This window comes from Chiloscyllium plagiosum, chromosome 12, assembly GCF_004010195.1.
Source record: "Chiloscyllium plagiosum isolate BGI_BamShark_2017 chromosome 12, ASM401019v2, whole genome shotgun sequence".
Classification (NCBI taxonomy): domain Eukaryota; kingdom Metazoa; phylum Chordata; class Chondrichthyes; order Orectolobiformes; family Hemiscylliidae; genus Chiloscyllium; species Chiloscyllium plagiosum.
The window spans coordinates 17,231,656-17,258,475 of record NC_057721.1 but is presented as its reverse complement, the minus strand read 5'-3'; the positions used below and the strand labels follow the sequence as shown (position 1 = coordinate 17,258,475).

Genomic DNA, 26,820 nt, shown 5'->3' with positions numbered 1-26,820 from the left:
AATGTAAATCCCCAAAACCAAGTGATAGCCTCTTTATTTGCTGAGTTTAAGGCAATTAGTCTGCTCCTTAGTACAGGAGGTGCATCTCAATATGTGCACCATTATTTGTGCCGTTCCGTTCCACAGGTGCATAAGCCAATTCCTTTTTCATCAATGTTTATTGATTTTTGTTTTCTTATTGTTAAAAGGAATTGTCAAGGCCATTGGGATAAATGCTTTGAGCTGTAAACAAACTCACAATGTGAGGTTGAAATCTCACAGATACTGTAAAAAGAAATACCGCAGTTGTATTTTTTCTACCTCCACAGGAGTTGCAAGGAATCAATCATTTTGACAGTCGTTCAGCCATACCCTGTAAGTATAGGCCTGCTTTTAATGTGTTTATTATCTGTTACTTCTGTTTTTCTGTCTCGCTCATGCAAGAATTGAGATTTCTCTTTGCAAATATTCATAAAACAACATGGCATTTTGTGGTAAACTTTCATCTTGGAACATTTGCGGGAGCATTTTGGAAATTTGGGCAAAATTGCCACCCTCTGATTTTTCAGTCAGAAATAAAAAGAAATCTGTGCATTTTGGTCGCACTTTTCATTATTACAGTACTTTGAGTTTACTTATACCAAATGAATTGCAAAGATTCAAGAAGATAGCAACTGCTTAAGGTAATTAGGGATGGACAACAGGTTCTGGCCTTGCCAGCAATGGCACATCCCATGAATGAGTAATAGTATTCCCAAACAGCTTTAGAGGTGGTTTAATACTTTTGCAATGGCTACACCGCAGCAAATTTACCTATTAAAAGCTCTGACAAACAGCAATGAGATATTGACCAAACAATTTGTTTTACTGATGTTGATTGAGATATAAATATTGACCAGAACACTGAAAATAATTTTCATCAAAATAGTGCCATTTGATATTTTATGTGCACCTGCAAATGCAAGATGAGGCCTTAGTTTAACATCTCATTTGAAAAGTGACATCTTTGAAATGTCAGCCTGAATTTTGTGCTCAAGTCTTTATATTGAGGATTAGGTCCACACGTTTCTGACTTATAAGAAAGAGTCCAACAATCAGCAATAGCTGAGATCCAGTACTGCTGTGCAGTAATAGACAGTAAGTGATTGGATAGAATGCATTTAAATTCCTGATATTCACCGTGAACACAAGAATATATTGTCCCAGGAATTCTAAGGATGAAAGTTTACCATCATAAGTTCTCACTCTATATTTGAATTTGAACAGCAGTGCTACTTTTTTAAAGCCCTAGCAATGAAGCTCAAATATAGCTTTAAAGTGTCTGTTTATTAAATGAAATTTATAACTTTACGGTAATATGAACAATTATAAATGGTCTGCTATTCTCTCCTGATTTGAAGTGTTTTGAATCCAAATGATCTGCTTTTACTTCTATAGTGAATGAAGTGAAGAGTTATTGAAGAGAGTCTGTGGACATATTGTAACATGTTATGTAAGCTATATGTTTGAAGATGTCAATGGAATTATTCCAGCATTGGATCTCGGCATAAATATAGGGAAAAAAAACTTGAACCCTCACAATGGTGCTCCATGGAGTTGAGAAATACATTAAGTTACTAACATGAAAGAAAAAAAAACAAAAGTACTGCAGATGTTGGAAATCAGAAACAATAACAGAAATTGCTGCAAAACCTCAACAGGTCTGGCAGCATCTGTAGAGAGAAAGCAGAGTTAGCGTTTTAGGTCCGATGACCCTTGTTCAGAAATGGGTTACTAACAGGGTAAGACAAGCAATGGAGACCCAAGGGTTATAATAACGATAAACTAATTTAATGGTCTTCAAAGCCAGACTTATACTTTTGGATTTGGGTTACCTAATTGGTCAAAGCATTCTTCAGATTTATCTTCCATTCCCATCACTAACATAGTACACTAGCACAACATCGATTGCTGGTTTTTCAGTTTTGCACATTGTTTCCGGTGAAAGTTCTGTGCCATCATGATTTATGTCTTGTACGATAACACTGTCCAATATAATTTAGCCAATAAAATACTGTATGGCAGGGAAGTGTTCCATTAGTACTGAAATATATCCTGCACACGTTGCAGTCTTCAAGAATATTGTACTCCATAATATTACTTGAAAAATGTCTTTTGATTTCATCCTGCACCATCGCTCAGATACCCTTAGTCATGAATTATTTTTGTCATGCTGTTTCTTTCACAAACAATTTGTCATGATGAGAACATATCAACGTCATGTAACCCTGGCACTTCATATTATAATGTTAACATTCATGTCAAGATTTTAATTTTTAATTTTATTCTTATTTATCCTTATTCATCTCCTCACCTTATAGGTTTCTTTGTGAAAGGAGCATTCCCTCCCAAGATGTATGTAGGGATGATGGAGCATCAGTCTGCAGCAACTTGCCTTCAAAGGTCATAAGTGTTGTCAGTAAATGATGCAGTCTATACCTGCAGTTGAAGGAAGTTCCATTGTCACCTCCATTAGGCCATCCCCACTATATTGTTGCAGTGGGGAAACAGTCTTTAATGTGTCTGGGGGAATGGGTGTTGGTCAAGCAGCAGCCAAGTGTCCCTCACACACACACCAGCCCATTATGTTCAGTTGTTAGGGTTTGCAGAGTGGTTTTACTATTTTAGCTCAGTTGGTAGAAATTTATGTCTTCCTTCCCAATATTTTGGTTCCAAGTCCACACAGTGCAAATCTCCGTTGGCCTCCCATTTCCCACATTTTCCCAATGTTTACAGTGGACAGGAGGCCCACACCTTTGGGATCTATTGATCAGTGAAGTTGGCACCAGAGAGTCAAGGAAAGGGGGTTCTGTTTCAGAATGTCGGTGAGCATCGGAAGGACTACCAAAAGAAAACAGCCACTTTGGCAGTTGCCTCTTCCTCCTGTTGCAACAAGTGACAGCCCCATCTAGCACAACAGCTCAGGAAAGGGAGCCCAACCTCATTCAAGTTATGGGGTGAAAGTGAGGACTGCAGACGCTGGAGATCAGAGTCAAGATTAGAATGGTGCTGGAAAAGCACAACAGGTCAGGCAGCATCCGAGGAGCAGGAACATCGACGTTTCAGGCAGGAGCCCTTCACGACTAAGTGTATCTGAGTGAAAGGCTCCTGCCCGAAACGTCGATGTTCCTACTCCTCGGATGCTGCCTGACCTGCTGTGCTTTTCCAGCACCACTCTAATCTTGACTCATTCAAATTATACCAAGGCAGAAATAAGATCACGCCCTTAGGAAATCTGCATATCAGGCACTTGTGTCAAAATCATCTCAAATGTATGAAATAGGCATCAATGCTTAGGTCAGCACCTAAACACTGCAATCTCTGTTTCGTTGAACAGCACTAACAGCATGATAAAGCTGCCCACTGTCACTACACAGCTATGTTTCCCAAAATAGAGGGGTCATTGATGGCAGTTGTATGGCCATCTGGGCAGCAGGTGCGTTCTGCTCCTAAGCTACTACCATTTGGTATTTCTCAGATGTGTACTGTGATTCACTCCATGCAACCTCCTCAAGTTCTCTAATTGTATCCTCCAGCTTCTTTATAGCTGTGCTGGTGCTTACAAGGGGCAGGACAAATGCTGAATTTTCTCTCTTCCTTGACAACAGACAATAACAACAAGCTCCTGTTCTAAGTTCACAATGATAGGAAAGGGACAGATTTTAGAATGTTGTTTCCAGGTCAGATATTAAAGCAGAATTTTCTTTCAAGATCCAAACAACATGTAACATTTGTATTTTTATGCATGGGTGTGAATGAAAAGAGAACCAGACATAAGATGATTGAGTTTTTGCTTTGGGTGCATCTGGTAATATGACTCAAAATTGCACTCAAACTTGCACAGTCTTTTCAAAGTGAAGTTTTAGTCTAAATTGTCCCTCAAATACATTTCCATAAGTCCAAATGTAAAATCTTACAAGAAACAGTGGATTTGGAGAGCATTTTATAGAAACTGCTTATTTTTATAACGATTTCACTCACACCAACTGACCATTGTTTTAACAAGTGTATCTACTCCATTACCTGTGAGTCATCTGAATTTACATGACCAATCTTCGTATATGTCAAAGTCTGTAAAACTTGTAATGGCTTGAAAATGAACAGGAAGAGCATACTCCATGACTGACTGACTCCAGTCAGTTCCAGTGCAGGCAGCTCTCTCAAATTGGTCAAACTCAGAAAATACATCTTCAAATACTACACACAATGCTTATTTGCTACTAACTCTTTGCTGCTCACTTACCAACAATCTTTAATGACCATAATTCGTTCCTCATGGAGTTTTCACCTCATACTCATATACACTCACAACATTCTAAGAAGCACATCCTCCCTTTTATCTTGGAACACTTAGCCACTGTGGGACAGGTACACACTCTAACAGAGAACATGGCCAGTGGTGGAGCTGGAAGCATGGAAAACACCTGCTTTCTCTATCACCTCCCCTTCTCTTTTGATTGTCAGGTTTCAGAAAGTAAGCATGCACCATATGCTTGCTCACCTCTTCACACCCTCACCAGCCCACACCATTCCTGCTGGATTTTCTCAATGAATTCCCTGCTTTTTGCCTCTCTGCTGTGCACAAACTGTAACCGAGCCAAGCAGTAATGTAGAAACAAGAAGTAGGAGAGCAAAAGAACAAGAGAAGGGAGAAGAAACTGACAGAGAAACATCATCACTCACAGCAGATACTGACATTATCTATTCTTTAAGCAGGATTGTCTGTTAGGACCCACAGTTCTATATTTTCCTCACTCAAAGTGGATTTCAGAACTATGAAGTTTGGCACTATATTAAACAATAATTTAAGAAAACAAAAGAAAATGATTTTTTTTAGAAAGAGTCATTAATAAAATCAGTATTAAGAGTGCCAAGCAGCAGAGCTAATTTATAAAATCTTTCTTAGCACTTTTGTTTTAAAAAAAAATGAAGCTGGAAAGAGTAAAAGATCAGGTCATCAGGGAATGAATGGATGGAGGCTGAGGCCAAGCTAAGGTGCTGGGTTTAACTAACATTGACCTTGCATTCATCTCTGGTGATGAACATTCTGAGCTGATACCAGTGTAATTCACACAAATGTGGCAGACAGAACTGGGTTGTCTTTTAATCTGAGTGTTCCTCCTTTCCCAGCCTGCTTTGTGGGGAGGGAGGAAGAAGAAAAAGGGGTGTGGCTCAGTCTCAAGATAACTTATATGCATTCTGTCACAGTTTTTCTCCCTCTCTCTCTCACACACACACACACACACACAACAAATGCCATCACCTCTTCTGTCTCAACACACACACACTCTCTCACACACAAAATGATACAATTTCTTTCCAACAAGCACATGCCCTCTCTCCACACAGACATTGACTGTCTCTCTTGCACATGCCCAGACTCAGCTGTATATGAATTTGAAAGATTAATAATAAAGTCTCTGAAGCCCCACCCACCATGATGACACCAGATGGGATCGTGGGCAAAACAGGTTAGGATCTTGGAGGAGTACTCTCTAATGTCCAGGGCCTCTACATAGTCTCTCATATCAACGCACACTCAGTAACTGTGCCAAAAATGCAATAAACTGTTTGTTGCTCAATACAAGAGCCTCTTGTAGTTAGACCTGCAAATTTTGCCCTACCATACAAGAGCAAGGTGACGCTATCGGTCCCTAAAGAGGATGTTGGCAACAAATCTGATGCATGATGAGCAGACTTGGTTAAGCAGCACAAGGTGAACAGTATGGATTTTGTTCAGCTGCCTCATACCATTTGCTGGCAGGAAGTGTGAAGGACTCTCAACATCTGTAGCTTTAAGTCATTTGCTCAAGCAGATAGTCAGCAGCAGGAAGAGTAAAGATTTAAGAACCTTTCAGGAGAAATCTTCCTGATGAGACCCAACAATGAAGGATCTACAGAGAACTATAAAAGCATTTCAGACCTGGTAATACAAAGTTAAAAATCACACAACACCAGGTTATAGTCCAACAGGTTTAATTGGAAGCACACTAGCTTTCACCTGATATCAGGTAATGAAGGAGCGTCGCTCCGAAAGCTAGTGTGCTTCCAATTAAACCTGTTGGACTATAACCTGGTGTTGTGTGATTTTTAACTTTGTACACCCCAGTCCAACGCCAGCATCTCCAAATCAGACCTGGTAATAGTTGTGGTACTCGTATGGTAGTTATCAGCTTCCTGGGAAAAAGGAAATTAAGAACTCCTGAGCAGATGCAGACTGCATCACAGAGCAGTGGTCTATCGGAGTGATCTGGCATTGGGGTTCATTCAGACAGCAAACAACATCAGAGGCTGATGTCTGAATGAACCCCAATGCCGGATCAATTCCTAAGCATCTGCATCCCTCTAGTCCCCACCTACTCATGCATCTGTCCAGACGCATCTTAAATTAATCTACCGTGCCTGCCTCTACCACCTCTGCTGGCAACGCATCTCAGCCACCCACCACCCTCTGTGTGAAGTACTTGCCGCGTGTATCCCCCTTAAACTTTCCACCTCTCACATTGAAAGGGTCTCCTCTCATTATTGAATCCTTCACCCTGGGAGAAAGCTTGTCTATATCCACCCTGTCTAAACCCTTCATGATTTTGTAAACCTCAATCAGGTCCCCCCCTCAATCTCATTTTTTCTAATGACAATAAACCAAACCTACTCAACCTCTCTTCATAGCTAGCACCTTCCATACCAGGCAACAACCTCATAAACCTTCTCTGCACCCTCCCCAAAGCTTCCACATCCTTTTGGTAATGTGGCGACCAGAACTGTACACAGTATGCTAAATGCAGCCGAACCAATGTCTTGTACAATTTTAACATGACTTGCCAGCTCTTATACTCAATACCCCATCCAATGAAGGCAAGCATACTATATGCCTTCTTGGCCACTCTATCCACCTGTGCAGCAACCTTCAGGGTACAATGGACCTGCGCTCCCAGATCTCTCTGCCCATCAACTTTTCCCAAGGCCTTTCCGTTCATTGTATAATATGCTCTAGAATTAGTCTTGTCTAAATGCATCACCTCGCATTTGTCTGGATTGAAATCCATTTGCCACTTTTCCACCCAACTCTCCAGTCTATCTATATCCTCCTGTATTCTTTGACAGTCCCTTATCCTTTCTGCTACTCCACAAATCTTCGTGTCACCTGCAAACTTGCTGATCATACCAACAGTGCCCTCTTCCAGATCATTTATGTATATTACAAACAACAGTGGCCCCAACACTGACCCCTGTGGAACACTTAAGTTGGAAAGGCACAATCTCCCCCACACAAAACCATGTTGCCTATCACTGATAAGCCCATTCTTTTCTAAATATAAATTGATCCTATCCCTCAGTACCCTCTCCAGCAACTTTCTCACCACTAAGTCAGGCTCACTGGTCTGTAGTTACCCAGAATATCCCTACTACCCTTCTAGTACAGGGGGACAATATGAGCAACCTTCCAGTCCTCCGGCGCCTCACCTGCATTTAAGGATGCCACAAAGATATCTGTCAGGGCCCCAGTTATTTCCTCTCTTGCCTCCATCAGCAACCTGGGATAGATCCCATCTGGTCCTGGGGATTTGTCTCCTTTAATAACCTCTAGCCTACCCAACACATCTTCCCTACTTATGTCAACTGAAATTAAAGAGAAATTATTGGAGCTGCAGACAGCAGGACCCAGACAGAAAAAGGATAAAGGAAGTAGGATTCATTTCTTAAGGACATAAATAATGGGAGTTATTTAGTAAACCATGATTATAGTGGAGATCATTTATTAAACCTGCAGGCAGTGAGATTCATTCAGTATAGTCACTAAGGAAACAGGAATGATTTATACAGACCACAAGTAGCAGGATTCATCCAGTGGAGCCAGAAAAAAAGGTAGGAATTATCCATTTTGGCTGCAAAACATGTGAAAATACTCCAGTATAGCAGCGTAAAGCAGCTGAATATCTATTACTGCAAAATAAAAGCTATGACAGCATTAGGAAAACCTGGCATTTGAAATTCTGTTTTCAATAAGATTTAATGTCAAAGATATACTAAATATCTTTGGACATCATGGTTAAAAACAATTCTTAAGATCCAGAATAGCTTCCAAATTAAATACTAAATCAGAAGTTGCACAAGTAAATATACTTTTATGTTTCATTGCAAGTATAACTGATGATATAATAGCTTACCAAGGCATAAAAGAAGCAAGAGCTATTTCTGAAGAGGGACGGAAAACCTTGAACACTCACTTCAACCTTCGAACAAATAACATTCTCGCAAGTACAAGACTTAATAGGAGAGTTAAGCATCCAGGAAGATTCATAAATGATTTAATAAATTATGTCTACATCTTAGTGAAGAAGTAACACATTTCAGTCTCCAGAGGAGAAACACAACTTTGCCACAGGATATTAAAAGAGTCAGTTCAATTCTTAAGGTGCAAAACTGCAAGCAGCACGCATGAGAAACCATTACAGTGTGTAGAATAGATACCACTGTGTGGAACAAAGAAGCTTCCCAAGAGCAGACAGCACCAAGCTGAAGAAAATAAATCCTTTCTGGCACATGTCACACAATAGGACTCATGCAGAATATGTGCTAACATAGGACACACTCATTTAAAAAGCAAAAATCCAAAAAGCTACCCATCCAAAAATGTTAATGAGGTGGACTTGGATATGGCTTTGTGGAAAGTTGAAATTTATGTCAATGGCTACGTCGTAGATTTCAACTTAGACCCTGGAGCAAATATCAGCAGATAGTATTATTAGATAGTGAAGCATTGGCAAGAAAACATTGTCCACAGCTGGCAATAATGCAATCCCATATACTAAGAGGCATAGCACTAGAGATTAAATGTATTTTAAAAGTAACTCTCCAATGTAGGGGATACCAAAGAGTAGTAAACGTAAAAATACTTCACAGATTCTCACTCAAGTATGAATGAATGTCTTGACCTCAATCTTTTTCCAGTTTAAATGGGTTAGTGTCAGAGAATAGCTAGTCAATGAACAATCAATTAAATTATAGCCAGTAGAAGATTTCATAGGGATTCATCAACTCATGGTGAACTCAAACAGAATGCAGAATTCATTGAGATTTGATGTTTTGCAACCATTGATTTACAGGAAAACAGTGCAACCTCTAGTCACCCGAGTTTGTGCTCAACACCCTGCATCGTTTCAACAAGACTTTACTATTTTAAAATCTCTAGCAATAAAAGCTAAAGTTACATTGAGTTTAGTTAAGTTGGTATAAGAATTTTGTTTCGTACGGTCAATATGATTATACGGGATTGGTAGAAATGTTTCCCAAGGTAAGCAACACTGAGGAGAGTTCATACTGCAAATATGAGCAAGTTTTGTGAGGAAGTGCTTGCATTGATAGAGCCAATGAATAATACACCTCACTTAAGCTAATGGACAAATCTTGAACTAATGTAACTCAATGTGCAACACAGCTTGGTGAATAGATAGCTATGACAGATTCAAATCTGATGTTGGATGCTGAGGTGACTTGGAATAGGCAATTTGAAGCAGAATACTTGACTTCCTTATCTTCCCAAGAAAAATTCTCAAAAGCAGTGTCACAGATCATGTTAAGCAAGAATCAATCTTCAAATAGAAGATTTGAGGAAGGGAGCATATTGGCTTAGTAATAATACAACAGCAGACAGCAAATGAAAATGTCCAAACCAACCAATAAGTTGAAGCAAAGAGTCTACATGTACAAATCTATAGGCAGATTGAAAATATAAATTTGCTGACTCAAATTGAAGATGTGGTGCATATATCTGCATGGAAGCCACTGTTGAGAAGGGAGGAATATTGTCCAATGATTCAGGACACTGCAAAGATGCAAATGCCACTTTTCATCCAGCAAGACATCCTCGACAAAGGAAATCCAAGAAATTAAAGATCCTTCAGTTTAAAAGGATGCACAGACCTCAGACAGTCAAGAGGATCAAAGACAAAGCCTTCTACCCAGCCAACTATCAGTTTTTCAAATCTTAGTGACCAAAAAGGGTGCATTCCAGCTGAACAGTGCAACCTCTAGTACCTAGATTTGTACTCAACAACCTGTGCAGTTTCAACAAGACTACTGTTTTTAAAATCTCTCACTATGAAGATCAAAGTTACATTTGCCTTCACAATTACTTGCTGTGCCTGCATGCTAATCTTATGTTTCATGCACAACACCACCCAGACCTTTCCTGCGACACTCATAAGTATCTCTCCATTTAAATAATAGTCTGGCTTTTGATTCTTCCTTCTAAAGTGCATGACCTTACACTTTCCTACAGTAAACACCATCTGTCATGTTCTTTTCCACTCACCCTACCTACCTATATAGAACCTTACAGTACAAAAGGAGGCCATTCAATGTATCATGCCTGTACCAGCTCCTGAAAGAGTGACCCAACTGGTCCCATTCCACCTACAGATTCCTGTGTCCTCATCACAATATGCCCTCCCATCTATTTTTGTCTAGTCAGCAAATTTGGATACATGACACTCTTTCCCATCTCCAAATCAATTCTTATGGCATTCCACTTGTGATGTCTTTCCAAGTTGAAAAAGATCCATTAAAATCAACACTTCCTTTCATGTGCTGCTAACCCTCAGTCTATGCTGTTGAATTATCCTCCCCCCCATTCTTTGAATTAATTTCTTATGCCAGAAGCTTCTATGCAGCACCCTACTGAATTTCACTCTTCTGAAAATTTAAATGTGCTACTGTACATCTACGAGTTCCACTTTATCAACTCTGTTTGCTGTATCCTAGAAAAACTCATGCAAATTTGTCAATAATGATTTCCCTATCACAAAACTATGTTAACTCTGTTTTATTATGTTAAGTGTTTCTACACACACAGCTATTTCTTATTTAGTAATAGGCTGTAATGTTTCCCCAGTGACAGCTATCAGGCCAACTGGTCTACTATTTCCTGCTTTCTGTCCCCATCCTTTCTTGAACAGGAATAATATATTAACAGTTTCCTAATCTGCTGGAACCCTCATGGTATCCAGTAAGTTCTCGAATATTTTGACCTGTGCCCCCACTCTCTCTGCAGACACATTTTCTAAAGCTCTTGGGTGCAGGCCACAGGTCCTGGCAACTTGTCTGCCTTTTGTGCTGCTTGTTTTTCAAATAATTTGTCCCTCATGATAGAACTGCTCCAAACTCTTTCCTTCCGTTAGCACACCTTGTTTATCTGTTATCTTTGGGATGTTTTTTATGTCCTCCACTGTGAAGACCATTGCAAAATATTGGCCTATATTATCTGACCTTTCCATGTACCCCATTTTCAGTTTCCCCAGTTGCATCCTCCAAGGCTCCCATACATTTCTTTCTTTCTTTTCATATACCCATAGAAGCTTTGTTTTTGTATTTGTTGCCAATTTGCTTTCAATGTCATTTTTCTCCATTTTTATTAATCGTTTTTGGTCATTTACTGCTTTTTCACACAAAACAAATTCCCAAACCACTGGCCTATCACCTGTTTTTGTCATTGAGTAAGCCTTAGTTTTTTGATTTTTTTTCCTACTCTCTACTTATACCTATTGTGGGGCTGATGGTAGGAACCTATTGGAAAGCTTGGCTTAGTGAGAGAAGGAAAGGAGGAACATAACAGCGGCAGTTCAATAGTTGGTCTCAATTTTATTTACAAAAGAGTCCATGAACTTCTTGAATTTGTTATTGGATATAAGAATGGAGCAGGCAGAGGAAATGACTTGAAGGAAATGTTTGGTGCTAGAGAAAAGATGTTGCAGGTTATCTTCACAATCACAGATGGTACTAGATTAATGGTCCACTTTAGCCGTGTAAAACAGCATCTGGTAGTGCTGAATGTAGTCTAGTCAGAGCCAGTGATGAACAGTCAACATGCACATCATCTACATTCAACTCAGTATTCCTGAGACTTAAGAGAGTGAATGTAAAGGATTTAGGAGGAGAAAAGGTAGTATGGGAAAGAGTAAGGGATTTTCTGGAGATTAGAGCATCTAATGTAGAGAGAAGGGATGCTTGATCACTGTGAAAATACGGTCAAAAACTGGAAAATTGGAAGACTGAAAGTGATATGGAGGAGTTTGTAGATGTAGAATAAAGTGTGGTTTGAAGCAAGAAAGAAGATATGAGTGGGGTTATAGACACTGATGTGGTTTGAGATAGCCGTATTTGTGATTGGATGATTCCAGAGAAGTCATATGGGCTGGCAAGATTGAGAGCTGACGGTGAATATGGGTAGGAGCTGAATGGGTGGGGCGGGGGGAGAAGAGAAATGAGGACAATGACTTGACAGAAGAGGGGGAAATGTGAACTCTGATGGAGGGCAAAATGACTGAGGATAATGAATTAGTCAATTTAAGGGATGAAGGAGATATCTTGGTAAGAAACATGAGATAGAATGTGTATTGGTGATAAAAACATTGAATATTAAAGGAGAGATGGGAGTGTTAATAAAAGACGATAATGTGAGAGAAGGACAGAGGTAACAGAAGAGCTAAAGGGATGGGGTGGCTGCTGTGAGATTTAATGATGAGAAATTCTGCACCAACGCAGAGTGGGCAGATCAGCCGTGAAAAGAATTTCAGCTGAGATAGCAACAATAAAGGGAGAGACAACACCACCTGTAAATCTAGCTACAGTCCAGACCATGATATCTTCAATAGGACCTAGAATGTATGGATGCTATTCAAAAGTGAACATTATGGAAGGGCCAACAGGTCAGGGTGAGCAGTGGTAGCATCAGAGGGTGGTTTCATCCAGAAGTGTGCAGTACAGCAACTTTAAACCGATTTGCTGCTCTCGCGTTGAATGCCAAATTAGTCCTGTTTTGTGATTGGCCTGTATGTATGAGAAATGTGGGTTTGTATTGCTGCTTTAATATTAGGGAAGATTTGTGACCAGGATATGCAAGACTCACATTGGCTATTTTATAATTTGCTTTGAAATCTAGCTAGCAGTGGTAATAAGACGAAATGAAGAGCATTGGTGCCATAACACAGTCAAAACTGCTTTCTTCAATCCACAGTCGACAAGAAATCCATCAGCAGAAATGGGTTTTCCTGAAGGGTTTTTGATAAACACAAAGTACAATACGCTTGCTGAGCATTGTGGCAGAGATGTGAAAAGCAATATCCTTGGCTGTGCTCCAAGGAATTCCGCAGCTTGTAATTAAGATTGCAATTATTTTCTTTGGTTGCGTAGTCATGGTGCATTGAGATGGGTATACAGTGAGTGAGTATACAATCTATATGTTCTTCTGCCCATGCACATATATTATTAATCAAATTCATAACTGTGGAGAAGTTGATCTTATTTTCATTGTGTCTGACTCTTCCCACTGAATCACCGTTATGACTAAAAATATATATATATTGCATAATTGGAACAAGACTTCTTGATTTCTAAAAGGCAACTAATGCCCAGGGAATTATTATTGCACTTTTGCAATAAGCAAGCTTACTACTTTAGGGGGCTGCGGAATAAAGTGATTACCCCATCATATGCACAAATGCGTGAAAGCATTGTATAAGCACTACAGCTGGTTAGAGCTAAATACGGCCCAACTGTGAGTTCCGATTTGCTTGTGTGCTATTGATTATTCTGCTTCCTGAAGCTTACAGAACATGTAATTTGTGTTCTAAATCTCATGGGCCTCAGAGTTAATGAATGTACAAAGACTTAAGGGTCTCCGATATTAATCTGCACAAAGAGCTTCTTGGGCCTCAGACCATGGTTAATCTGCTTATGAAAGTTCATTGAACAGGATGGCCCAGAAATTATGCCAGGGGTATTAATATATGACTTTTTAACTTGCTGGGTTTGAAATTCCTTCTCTTATATTTAACCTAGTTAAAATAAATGTTATGTTTTTGTTAAAAAGATGGAAAGAGGAGTTTCAGATCAGTCTATTAGATATTTGAATAGCAATAAGATTTTGGTTTTTCAAGTCACATGTGCCCAACATAGGAACTGACTATTTATAAGTTATTTTCAGGTAATTTATCAAGAAGCAACAGTTTAGGTTTGATGCATTAGCTAAATTGAAAGGAAAAGTATGAAACCCATTTCAATATTGCAACATGTAACTCTAGACATCCATTTATTTGTCTCACATCAATCTTGTAGATCTTTTAAGTTGCTTTGTATTTGGTGAAACTTATCAAATGCAATCATAGATCCAGTTTTAGTCCTCCTATGAAAGTTACACATTGGACAGCAGATAATTTGCAGTAAATTAGTTGCATAGTGTAGGATCATCTTGGGTAAGGACAGAAAGTAATCTTTTGATTTCCCGAGATCAAAAAGAATTAGTTGACACACCATTTTTATTTCTTCAATTAATTCCAAGGAGATAAAAATCAAAGCTTTTATTTTAAATAGTACAAGTGTTAAAAATGTTTATGTAATTACAATGAGGAAAAGTCAAAGGATGTTCATTTGGGATTCATCTAATCACTTCTTCGATAAACGCACCATCTGATACAACAGCAAACCATCACCGTCGATATTTTTAAATTAATCTGTTCAGGTAAGTTACTTCTGGGGCAAGTTAGGACTTGAACTCAGCCTTCTGGCTCAAAGGTAGGGGCACTACCCCAAAAACCCCTAAACTAGATATAAGGCTGCTGCCTTAGACTCTGCTCTGTGCGAGGTTGGATTGGTTTCAGTTGGTCAGGACTGTAAGTAATGGCTAATGGTTTGTTTAGACATTGTTAGCCTGAGATACTGCTTGCTGAATCTATTTGACATGGAAATAACAAACATGTACTAGCAAAGACAAGGAAACTTTTAGAAGCACATTTGCAACTTTCTGTGGAGTAATTAAATAACAACACATCGTGTTTTTAACATAATAGAACATCCCAAGATACTTCACAACAACATTATTCCAAAAATTGACAATGACAGAGATATTAGGGCAGATGATAAAATGCTTAGTCGAAGAGGTCAGTTTTACAGACTGGTTAGAGACGTAGAGATGTAAAATTGTTTAGGGAAAGAATTTCAGAGCAGATGCAATCTAGGCAGCTGATAGTTTGACAAGCAATTGTGGAGCAAATAAAAATTGGGGCTGTACAAGAGTCATGGGGATCTTGAAAAGCCTGGGGTACTGGACGAGGTCTCAGGGAGAGCGACAGCAATACCACGGAGGGATTTGAACACGAAGATGAAGATTCTACATTCAGTGTTACCAGATTTGCAAGAGGACAGAGCATGGGTTAGGATAGCTGCAGCAGTGTTGAATGAGCTTAAATTTATGGAAAATGGTAAGTTGGAGCTTAACCTGGAAAGCATTGAAGTAGGCTGGAAGAAATAAAGACATAAGATGGGTACTGCGATACAAGTAAGCCTGAGAAAAGTGCAGACAGGCATTGTTACCGATTTGAAAATAGATAGAAAGTTTATGGAGTCAGAAGCCCACCTGAGGGTGATACTGATTGCTTTATTATTGTATGTTTTGGATTGTGTGAACTTCAGAACTTTGTGAAACACATTAATCACTGAAACCACAATAATGTACACATGTAGGTTTTAAAGTTTTTATTGCTTGAATTAACTTATTTACAATAAACTTATGTTTGAATTTATTTGCAGGCAGACTTTCATTAGTCTATAAGAAATCAACAAGAGCTCAGTCTTGTCAAATTACAATGTCTTCTGTTTTGAGTTGTCCGTCACAAACTGTGACGAAAATGTAGAATGGTGCCACTACAATCAGCAAACACTGTGTAACCTTAAGTATGTCAGCCTCATTCTAGAATATGAAACTTGTTTCTGAAAAAGAGAAAAGCTTTCTTTAGTTGAGATTCGAAAAGTATATTGTCAACCTAATTGGCCATTGTCATCACTAAATTGTTAAGCTGTTGTTACATATCCATTAACGAAAAAACTACCTTGACATGTAAAATTACTCAGTTTCCATATGTGATGTTGAAATGCGCCTTCAGTTTTTCACATACCATCTACAGAACTAGCACTGATTGCTTTATTATTTTGATCACCTTTTTGAGGGTAATAGGGGATGGTCAATCAATGCTGACCTTGCCAGTGGACACCCACATCCTGTGAAAGATTAGATTCCCTGAAGCGTGGAAACAGGCCCTTCAGCCCAACAAGTCCACACTGACCTTCTAAAGAGTAAACCATCCAGACCCATTTCCCTTTGAGTATTGGCAATTTAGCATGGCCAATTCACCTGACCTGCAAATCTTTGGGCTGTGGGAGGAAACCATAGCACCCGGAGGAAACCCATGCAGACACAGGGAGAACGTGCTACCTCCACACAGACAGTCGCCCAAGGTAGGAATTGAACCCAGGTCTCTGGAGCTGTAAGGCAGCAGTGCTAACCATTGAGCCATCGTGCCGCCCCTTCAAAAGTTGCTCATGTTCAATGTATTTGTTGTTGTAGGCAGAATGTTTGATTAAGAAGAGTGATAGGAGTTTCTGGGGATAATTTGGGAGACATAGTAAAAATTTATCCCCAGGAAGAAGAAACATATTAAGGGGGAGGAAGAAGCAACCATGGCTGACCAGGGAGGTCAGGAACAGCATAAAAGCAAAAGAAAAAGCAAACAAAATGGTGAAGATTAGTGAGAAACCAGAGGATTTGGAAGCCTTTTAAAACCTACAGAAAACTAAAAAGCAGTGAAGGGTGGAGAAGATGAGATATGAGGGTAAGCTAGCGAGTAATATAAAATAAGATTGCATGAGTTATTTTTACATATATAAAAGATGAGAGAAAGGCGAAACTTGAAATTGGACACTGGAAAATGAGCCAGAGAAATAGTAATGGAGAACAAAGAGCTAGCAGAAGGACTGAAAAGGCACTTTGCAAGAGACTTCTTGGAGGAAAACACCAGTAGCATACGAGAACTTCAACAGAGTCAGGCGGCAGAGGTGAGTGTAGTAGCGAAGGAGAAGGTGCTGGCGAAGCTGAAAGTTCTGAAGGTGGATGAATCACCTGGATTAGATGGGCAATACCACCGAGCTCTGAAGGAGCAAGCTGGGGAAATTGTGGAGGCATTGGTGGTGATTTTTCAAGAATCACTGGAGTCAGGGATGGTCTCAGAGAACTGGAAACCGACCATTGAAATACCCCTGTTGAAGGAGGGAAATTATAAGCCAGTTAGCCTGATCGCAGTTGTTAGTTAAATCGTAGAGTCCATTTTTAAGCGTGAGATTGCAGAGTACTTGGAAATGCATGGTAAAATAGTGCTGAATCAGCACTACTTCATCAAAGTAAGGTCAAACCCAGTAAGTCTGTTAGAATTCTTTAAGGAGATGTTGTGAAACTTGAAGGGGTTCAGAAAAGATTTACAAGGCTGTTGCCAGGGTTGGAGGATTTGAGCTTTAGGGAGAGGTTGAATAGGCTAGGGCTGTTGTCCCTGGAGCATCGGAGGCTGAGGGGTGACCCTATAGAGGTTTACAAAATTATGAGGGGTATCGATAGAGTAAATAGGCAAAGTCTTTTCCCTGGGGTCAGGGAGTCCAGAACTAGAGGGCATAGGTTTAGGGTGAGAGGGGAAAGAGACAAAAGAGACCTACGGGGCAACTTTTTCACACAGAGGGTGGTACATGTATGGAATGAGCTGCCAGAGGATGTGGTGGAGGCTGGTACTCTATGACTGTATGAATGTTAAAGTGGAGTCGGTGGGCAAAATGGGCTAATTCTGCGCCCTATGCCTTCTGATCATTGGCACTTGATGCCAGATTTGTGAAAATTATGACCAACTCTTATTGATCTGCGACGCTTAGGTATTTTATTGTGAGGTGATTCCCTGAAAGAGGAAACGGCAAGTGTGATGAAGTAGTGGGGGTGAGGGCTGTGATGAGAGGTCTTAACAAATTGATGCATAAACTTTGGGAAGGATCACCCATTAGCCCCACTACAGGTATAACTAGAAAGTAAGGAAAACACAAAGTTACAGAATAAAATTGAAAGTTAAAGTAAAATCTATAAAGAAAACAGGATATATTGTATTTCTATGTTGATGGCAGTTTCTGAATAAAATCACTCAGAACAATTTGTTACATTTTTATGCTGTAATGCAACTGTTCCAATGGACTGTAAGATGGTTTGTAGTTTAACACTTTTATAACATTGATGTCAAGTACATAACTAATATCATGAGCTATTTCCAGTGCCAGAATTTTCTTCCCTGTTTCAGTCTCCCAAGTCGGCCTTTATGAGTGCAGCCAAGAAGGCCAGGTTGAAGTCCAATCCTGTAAAAGTTCGCTTTTCCGAGGAGGTCATTATAAATGGGCAGGTCCCGGTAAGTGGAGACAATGCTGACATGGTACATTTAGTCGATGTGTGGGACATTAGCACCTGCCACTGAGCTGTACAGCGTTGTGGCCAAGAATGTCATTTGGTTTGTTTGTGTCATCAACTCCAAGTCTAGTTCCAACACTGATTGCTCCTGAACTACAGGTATTTAGTGAGTTTTGTGTCTTCCTTATTTCTAAGATTTTACTTACTGAGAATTATGTTGAATTTACAACACAGCAACTGGCCATTCAGACCAACTAGTCTCTATTGGCAGATTATGCTCCACCTGAGACACTTCGTACACTACATCTTCCCATCCCAGCAGGATAGAGGCAGTCCTCAGTTGTGAACAGGTTCCATTCTTGAGTATATTCCCAAGTCAGTTTGCACATAAATCAAAACAAATTGGAATAATGTAAAATAGCCATTCGTAAGTACAAAGATCTTTAAAATTTGTATTGATATTCCCCTGTATGGGATCTTGTTTGTAAGTATGAGCATTCGTATGTTACATGTTTGTAAACTGGGGACGACCCGTAACCTTAACATGAAGCCTTTACATCCTGGTAAAATATGTAAGCAGACAAAACATATCAGATCAGCACTAATCAGATGGTTACAAAGTTATTGTGGAACGTTACTTCTTTTTAACATGTTTCCTACATATTAGAGGATGAATCAGTCAAGCATATTCTTCTACATAAATCAATATTTCCACATGAAATATTTGTTCCAATAGTGGTTACGCTGGCTAACATGTTGTGCATTATGTCATTTGGAAAAATGGATGAACTTTAAACATATTTTTATTTAATCACAGATATATAATCTGTTGGAAGCAGAAAATCCAAAAGCTGCAATAAAGACAGTCATCAGTCAATGGCCAGATTTTACTAAAGGAAAAGGATATTTGTCATGTTCACTACAACTTAAAAATTTATGTTGAAATCATGTCCCATCTGCTAAAAAAAAAGTCAAAATCAAAGGAACCCATTTAGTTCATTATCTCTACAGAGTATATTTTTTAATATACTGCAACCAGTGCAAAGCTTAATGTGATTAAATAGCATTTTGGACTTTTGAACACAACAAATCATGTGCCTGAATCATAGCCCACACATTTTTCTATTCACTAATTAAACTGAATTGGTGAGAAACTGTGTGGGTGACATTCTTGGAACAATGATCTCTGATTTCCTGTTCTGTTATTTTCATCACACCAAGCCAGATTTAAGCACCAAGTTAAATTTATGCCAATATACAAATCTGTTTTATGTATTACATATATTACAAATATATCTCAATTTTTTTTTAGCCACAGAGTCTTGTAACAACTGGATGTTTTAAATTGGTTGGATTTTAAAATGGCAAGAGCCATTAAAGGACCTAATTACTTCTTTACACTCAATGATTCTGTCATTATCCAAAAACCAGGCTGCTGCAAATCAGGAGAGTAGGTTACCATCAAACGAACAAATTGCTGAACTTGGTCTGCTGCTTTGAAAGAGGGCTTGGACTGTCATCTACTATTAGATTAGATTCCTTACAGTATGGAAACAGACCATTTAGCCCAACAATTCCACACCGACCCTCCGAAGAGTAACCCACCAAAACCCATTCCCCTACCCTATATTTAATCAAACTAATACACCTAACACTATGGGCAATTTAGCATGGTCAATTCACCTGACCTACACATCTTTGGATTGTGGGAGGAAACCCACACAGACATGGGGAGAATGTGCAAACTCCACACAGGCAGTCACCTGAGGCTGGACTCGAACTGGGTCCCTAGCGCTGTGAGGCAGCAGCGCTATCCACTGAGCCACTGTGCTGCCCCTATTAGTAACTCTGCACCCTCAGTCCAAAGTGCAATACTTTGTTGGTCCTGACTCAGATACCAGTTATACTCTCACAACTCTAAAACACCAAAAAGATAAACAGTTCAAAAATTCAACACTCAACATTACAGTTTCATTTTCGGATTTGGCCTCAGGATCAGTTATGCATCGCCTCCAGTCCAAATTCCAGTTTCAGGGATAGTTATTTAAAAGTCCCTGTCTAGTTTCAGGGTCCGTTGTACTCATACCCTGCTGTTTGGAGCTGACCCCTGTGTTTCATCCTGATTTAGCATCTTGGATTTTACTCACATTGGACTTAATTGCCTCACCTAATCTTTGGGAGCCACTGTCTCCCATTCAATGCCTCAGCCCCTCCCTTCCTGCCTGGCACACCAATCAAGTCCCTATGCTATCCGTGTACATTCCAGTGATTCCTGGGAATTGCAGAACAAAGCAATTCTAGATCCGTCACAACATCATATTCAAGTTATCTGTCCCCTCTTCTCAATCTGGCAGCACAGTTGCTTGCTTTTCCTTGTTTCACCACTCCTCGCTGTCTTCTTTTCCAAATTGCAGTTCAATATCTGTCTTGGGCCTCAGGCTTTTGTTTGAAGAATATTTTCCCACCAACAGATCGGAACGCTTTCGTCTCTATCTTCATACTTTTCAAAGAGTACAAAATATCTGCTTTCAGTAAATCAGGGAAAGGCAAGAAATTGACTGCACAAAGACCCACTAGAAAACAGGTAGTACAGCAAACATAGGAAATAACAGTAACAGAAGGAATTGGATTGATAAATAAAAAAACTAGCAAAGACAATTAGGAGAAAGAGCAAGCAACAGTCAGAAAGCAAAGATAAAGGCAGAAATGAAGACACACAAATGTTAAAGTAGGAGAGAAATCAATAGATAAAAGTACAATTCCTATTTTTCATTTTGAGTAATGACACAGCAGGTCAATGCATGCTTATTTAATTTTAACAGTAGAGAAATCTCTCTGATTTATTCCAGGAATAGATCTTACACAAATTATTTTCTGTAGATTTATGGTGAAAGTATATTCTAAATTGAAACAGAGTAATGTAAGGAACATTTCACAGTTCAGTGTACTTGCTGGAGATAATGAGGAAAAAAATGCAATAATGTTCCTGCAGAAATGCCATTGTAGTCGAGAAAAGGTTAGATTGTAATATGTCTGCCTTGTCTGTTCACAGGACACTGTCAAAGATAATTCCCTGCTGTTCATGCCAAATGTGTTGAAAGTTTATCTTGAGAATGGACAAACTAAATCTTTCCGATTTGACAACAGTACAACAATGAAGGTAAGTCTATGCCTACAGTCAGGACTGCATTCAGACAGGGCTGAATATGTTTTCCAATAGCTTTGCAGATAAAAAGACTTGAGTGCATCAAAATATTTAGATTCTCAGGTATTTTATAATAATTGATCCTGTGTCCTAACACTTGACCGCTGAACGTATACAACAGAAGCTCTGAATGAGCTATATAAATATTTGCAGTTCCCTCTAGTGGTGTGTGCTTTGAGCTGAAACAGTTCTAATCTTAGAATAGCACACTGTGTGGTTACTGAACATTTTAATTATTAAGAGGCCTTTTTTTTTCAGTTTTGCATTACAGAGGCAAGAAATATCAGTTTTGAGATTATAACAAATTAACTTCGTGTATTTGGACAAGTAATAACTGTCGGTTCCATTACAATGTGGCCCAGTGCAAAGTAAACACTATCTGCTCAAACTTCGAAACGGTATTTAATCCCAGCCTGAAAAGTACTTCTCCTGATGCACAAAGAGAGCCTTTTCCAAGTCTTCATTTTCTATGTTCACCAGTAACTGGCCTGAGGTTGATTTTAATCTTGTCTCATGCATGGTATTTACAACTACCAAGAAGAGAAGAGTTGGACAACATTTTAATAAGTGTGAAACAAAATAGAAATTGCTGGAGAAACTCATTAGGTCTGATCTGTTCTGATGAGGAGTCACCAGTCTCAAAAGACCAACTCTGTTTTTCTTCCTATGGACCTGCTGTGAGTTTCTCCAGCACATTTTGTTTGGGTTTCAGATCTCTAGCATCTGCAGTTCTTTGCTTTATTTTAAAATGCATTGTCAATACTCCCTGTCATGAATGGAGGCTATTCTTGTGGGGGGAATGGGTGTCTCACAAGTCATGCACCGTTGTAACAGGCTTTTCGGTCCAACACGTCAATGCTGGCCAACAGATACCAAACTACACTCATCCCATTTCCCTGCACATGTTCACTATGCCCTGGCATTTTAAATGCTCCTCCAGGCTTCTTAAATGTTGTGAGAATACGTTCATCCATCACCCTTTTAGGCAGCACGTTCCACATTTCCACAACTTTCGGGATGGTAAGAATACTTTGCTCAGATCACCTCTAAACCACTTGCTGCTCAGCTTAAACTTGTGCCCTCTGGTTCAGATATGCCTGCCATTGAGAAACGATTCTCATGATCTACTCTGTCTCTGCCTTTCATAATTTTATACATTTCAGTCAGATTTCCCCCCACCACCAGCACCAGCCTTGACTGCAACAGGGAAAACAAACCCAGCCTATGCAGTCTGTCCCCATAACTGAGACTTTCCATCCCAGACAACATCCTGGTGAATCTCTTATGCACTCCCTCCAGGGCTATTGCCCTCTGATAGCGTGGCAACCAGAATTGCACACAGTGTTCCAACTTTGACCTAACCAATGTTATACAAATGTTTTACCAATGTCTTGTGAGGGAGATTGGTGTGGGATGGTGGAATGGGGTTGGCATGGGAGCATGTAAGACTCGTGCCACAAGTTAAATCCACATCTCAATGGCTGGATGCCACTGCAGCAGGACATATTTTTTTATCTTCCCTTTTGATAAACTGCAATTCCTGGAGAGTGAGATCTAAACAGACATTTAAAACATGTTTATTGAAAAGAAGCTTTTGGCTGTTTGCATGCTGGATGTACAGATCTAGGCCACTGGATGTTTTCAAGGAGGAGTTAGATATCGTTCTTAGGATAATGGGATTAAAGAGTATGGAGAGAATGTGGGAACAAGATACTGGGTTGGATGAGCAGCCATGATCATCTTCAATGGCACAGCAGGCTTGGAGGGCCGAAGGGCCTATTCCTGCTCCTGGTTTCGATGTTCATCAGAGCACAGAGGATACAATCATTTAATTCAGCAAGGAGGTACCAACTTAACTAGAAGCGTTTGCTAAAACATTCCCTTTTCAAGAATAAGCAGACTACATCAGGGAGTCAAAGTACTTGTACTTCTCATCGCTGTGACAGAACTGTGCAATAATTGGTCTGGTTTTTCTCTTCTGCAAACCAGAAGGACAATTTGTGAAGGCAATGTCTCATCTCAGTCCACTTTTTTAAAAAGCTGCTCAATTTGCTGAATGGCTCTTTTTATTTAAGAAAGCGAGGAAGGATAGTAGGGAATGAATTCGACATTGAAGGACAACGGAGGGAAATGGCAAATGCGACCTGCCAGAAAATGTAAGGCTCTGTTATTGCAAACTTCCTGTCTGCTGATGTTGGGCATTGCTGCTGAAGCCAGGAAATCAGACTACATCTGTTCTCCCCGTGTCTGCGTGGGTTCCCTCTGGGTGCTCCAGTTTCCTCCCACAGTCCAAAGATGTGCAGGTCAGGTGAATTGGCCATGCTAAATTGCCCGTAGTGTTAGGTAAGGGGTGAAGGTAGGGGTATGGCGGGTCGGTGTGGACTTGTTGAGCCGAAGGGCCTGTTTCCACACTGTAAGTAATCTAATCTAATCTAATTTATCTGTAATCCATCAAACCCAGACACCAGTACAAGCAGAATATTGTTTGCAGTTGCCATAGCATTTTGCCATTGAGATGTGGATTTAATTTAGGAGACACATTTGCTCGGCCCTGCTCAAACCCACATCTCCCCCAGGAGGCGCCTCCTCAAAACAATAGGCTTCGCTGTTGACTGAAAGGACAGAGTTTTCTGTGCCCACCTGGCGGCGGGGGGGGGGGGGGGGGGGCGATTAGGTTGTGAGGCAGGGGCACGGATTGCATGTGCAGGTTCAGAATGAACTCTGTATCTTCCTTCTGCACACAGTACTATCAGCAATAGAGAAATTGGTGATTTGAATGTTCACTGGGCACCAAAAGTGACCGATTAGGGTAACATTTGGCCTCCATGGGCATTTTGCACATCAGGAGAGCCCACTGTCACCTGGGGTGAGTGCTGGGTGAAACGTGTCAGCCTCCCAGGTAGTTTCACCAGACATCCCCTAATTCACAGGCTCTCCGTGGGCCACAGAGAGACCCCCACCCCACCTCACCCACCCATCACCACCTCTGAAAGCAGTAGCCTCCCTCATGGCAACATTGCAGCTGTGACTCACTTAACCCACTGATCTGCACCAAACATTGAAATTTGCCAAGCCCTTTGCTTGCTTGACCCCGGCATTCCTGAATCCAGTTGCCAACGGTGGCATTTTTCAGGCTCCGCAGATACTGCCCCTCTGAATTGAATCGAATTTGTTTTATGGTCACACGTACTGAAAAGTTTACAAGTCACCACATTACGCATCATCTGAGGTGGGACTGGCAGAACTTGGGGGCAGACTCTCAATTGGTCACCAGTGACAGTATAACTTTCCAATCCACCAGCCACCAGAGCAAGCCCCCTCCCATTCTCAGCCCCAGTGCTAGGCCGTCCCCATTAATAGTAAAATTTAACCGCTGGGATTTGACTGTGGAACTTTAAAATTCACAGTTAACAATATACTGGTTTGATGCAGTATCATTCCAAAGACTCTATAAATATGTTATTTGTGACTGAAAATCATTTGCAATTCAACTTTATTGCTGTTGTGCACAAAATAAAATGAAATATACTTACTCTAAAACACGGTTAGAATAGAAAATACAAAGATGTGTTTGCACCTAAATATTATGATAAAAGAAGGCCCAAACCTATATTTCTCATCTTCTCTGCATAGTATTTTCCTCCTATTTGGAGGTGGTATGGTTGTATGTCAGAAGTAAGGATGTTAGCTGCTGATTCCACAATGGTCAGCACCGTACATGACATCTCAGATACTGAAGCAGTTCATGCCTCCAATTGCACAAAGTTGTGGACAATATCCAGGCTTGAGCAAAGACATTAGAGACAAAAAAAACTGCAGAAACTGGAGTTTCTATTTCTATTTTGTTTCACACTTATTAAAATGTTGTCCAAGTCTTCTGTGGTGGCCAGGCAGGAAAAACACAGCAGGCCAGGCAGCATCAGGAGATGGAGAAGTCAGAGTTTCGGGTGTAACCCTTCTTCAGGACTGTGGGTAGGTGTAGGAGGGGGAGCTGCAGATAAAGAGTGTGGCAGGGGCAGGATGGTGAAGTGAGGATAGGTGGAGACAGATAGAGGGCACGACCTGGTTGGTCAGTGGGAGGAATGAATCCGACTGGTGGCTGGAAGGAAAGGTAGATGAGAGAATGGAAGGAAGTCGGGGGATGAGAAGGAAAGTTATTTGAAATTGAAGAACTCAATGTTGCGTCCTCTGGGCTGTAGACTGCCCAGGCGGAAGATGAGTTGTTGTTCTTCCAATTTGCAGTAAGATGCGTTGTGACAACAGAGGAGGCTAAGGATGGTCATGTTGGAAAGGGAGTGGGAAGGGGAATTGAAATGGGCAGTGACTGGGAGGTCTGGTAGGCCCCTACGGGCCCTGTTGCGATGCTCGGTGAGCCATTCCCTAAGTTTACGTTCGATCTCCCCGATGTAGAAAAGACTACATTGGGAGCATCTGATGCAGTAAACTAGGTTGGAGGAGAGGCAGGTGAACCTCTGTCTCACCTGGAAGGGCTGTTCAAGGCCCTGGATGTAGGTGAGGGTGGTGGAGGCTTGGCAGGATTTGCATCTTTTCTGGTTGCAGGGGGCGTTGGTGGGGAGAGTGGCACAAACCAAGGATTGAGGAATGGAACTGTCCTTATGGAAGGCAGAGAGGGTTGGGGAGGGGAAGATGTTCTTGGTGGTGACGTCTAGTTGGAGTTATAGAGTTATAGAGATGTACAGCATGGAAATAGACCCTTCGGTCTATCTCATCTATGCCGGCTACATATCCCAACCTAATCTAGCCCCACTTGCCAGCATCTGGCCCATATCCCTCCAAACCCTTCCTATTCATATACCCATCCAGATGTCTGTTAAATGCTGCAATCGTACTAGCCTCTACTACTTCCTTTGGCAGCTCATTCCATACACATACCACCCTCGGTGTGAAAAAGTCATCCCTTAGGTCTCTTTTATATCTTTCCCCTCTCACCCTAAACCAATGCCCTCTAGTTCTGCACTCCCTCCCCACCCTCCTCTCATTTATCTCTCCACATGCATGCACTCTGCCTCTATTCCTGATGAAGGGCTTTTGCCTGAAACATCGATTTTCCTGCTCCTCGGATGCTGCCTGAACTGCTGTGCTTTTCCAGCACCACTCTAATCCAGAATCTGGTATCCAGCATCTTCAGTCATTGTTTTTACCTTTGTCTATTTATCCTATCCATGCCCTTCATGATTTTATAAACCTCTAGAAGGTCACCCCTCAGCCTCCGACACGCCAAGGAAAACAGCCTCAGCCTGTTCAGCCTCTCCCTATAGCTCAAATCCTCCAACCCTGGCAACATCCTTGTAAATCTTTTCTGAACGCTTTCAAG

General features: G+C 40.5%; 1 protein-coding gene across 9 annotated transcripts in view; it reads left to right on the top strand.

The window, feature by feature from the left end:
• Nucleotides 1–26,820, top strand: part of frmpd4 (FERM and PDZ domain containing 4) — a 765,355-nt gene that overhangs the window by 677,877 nt on the left and 60,658 nt on the right. For all 9 annotated transcript variants that reach the window (XM_043700607.1, XM_043700601.1, XM_043700602.1 and 6 more), the window contains 3 exons: nucleotides 309–354; nucleotides 18,177–18,281; nucleotides 21,333–21,440. In XM_043700607.1, the coding sequence (XP_043556542.1) occupies nucleotides 309–354; nucleotides 18,177–18,281; nucleotides 21,333–21,440 (259 nt within the window). The remainder of the gene's footprint in view (nucleotides 1–308; nucleotides 355–18,176; nucleotides 18,282–21,332; nucleotides 21,441–26,820) is intronic.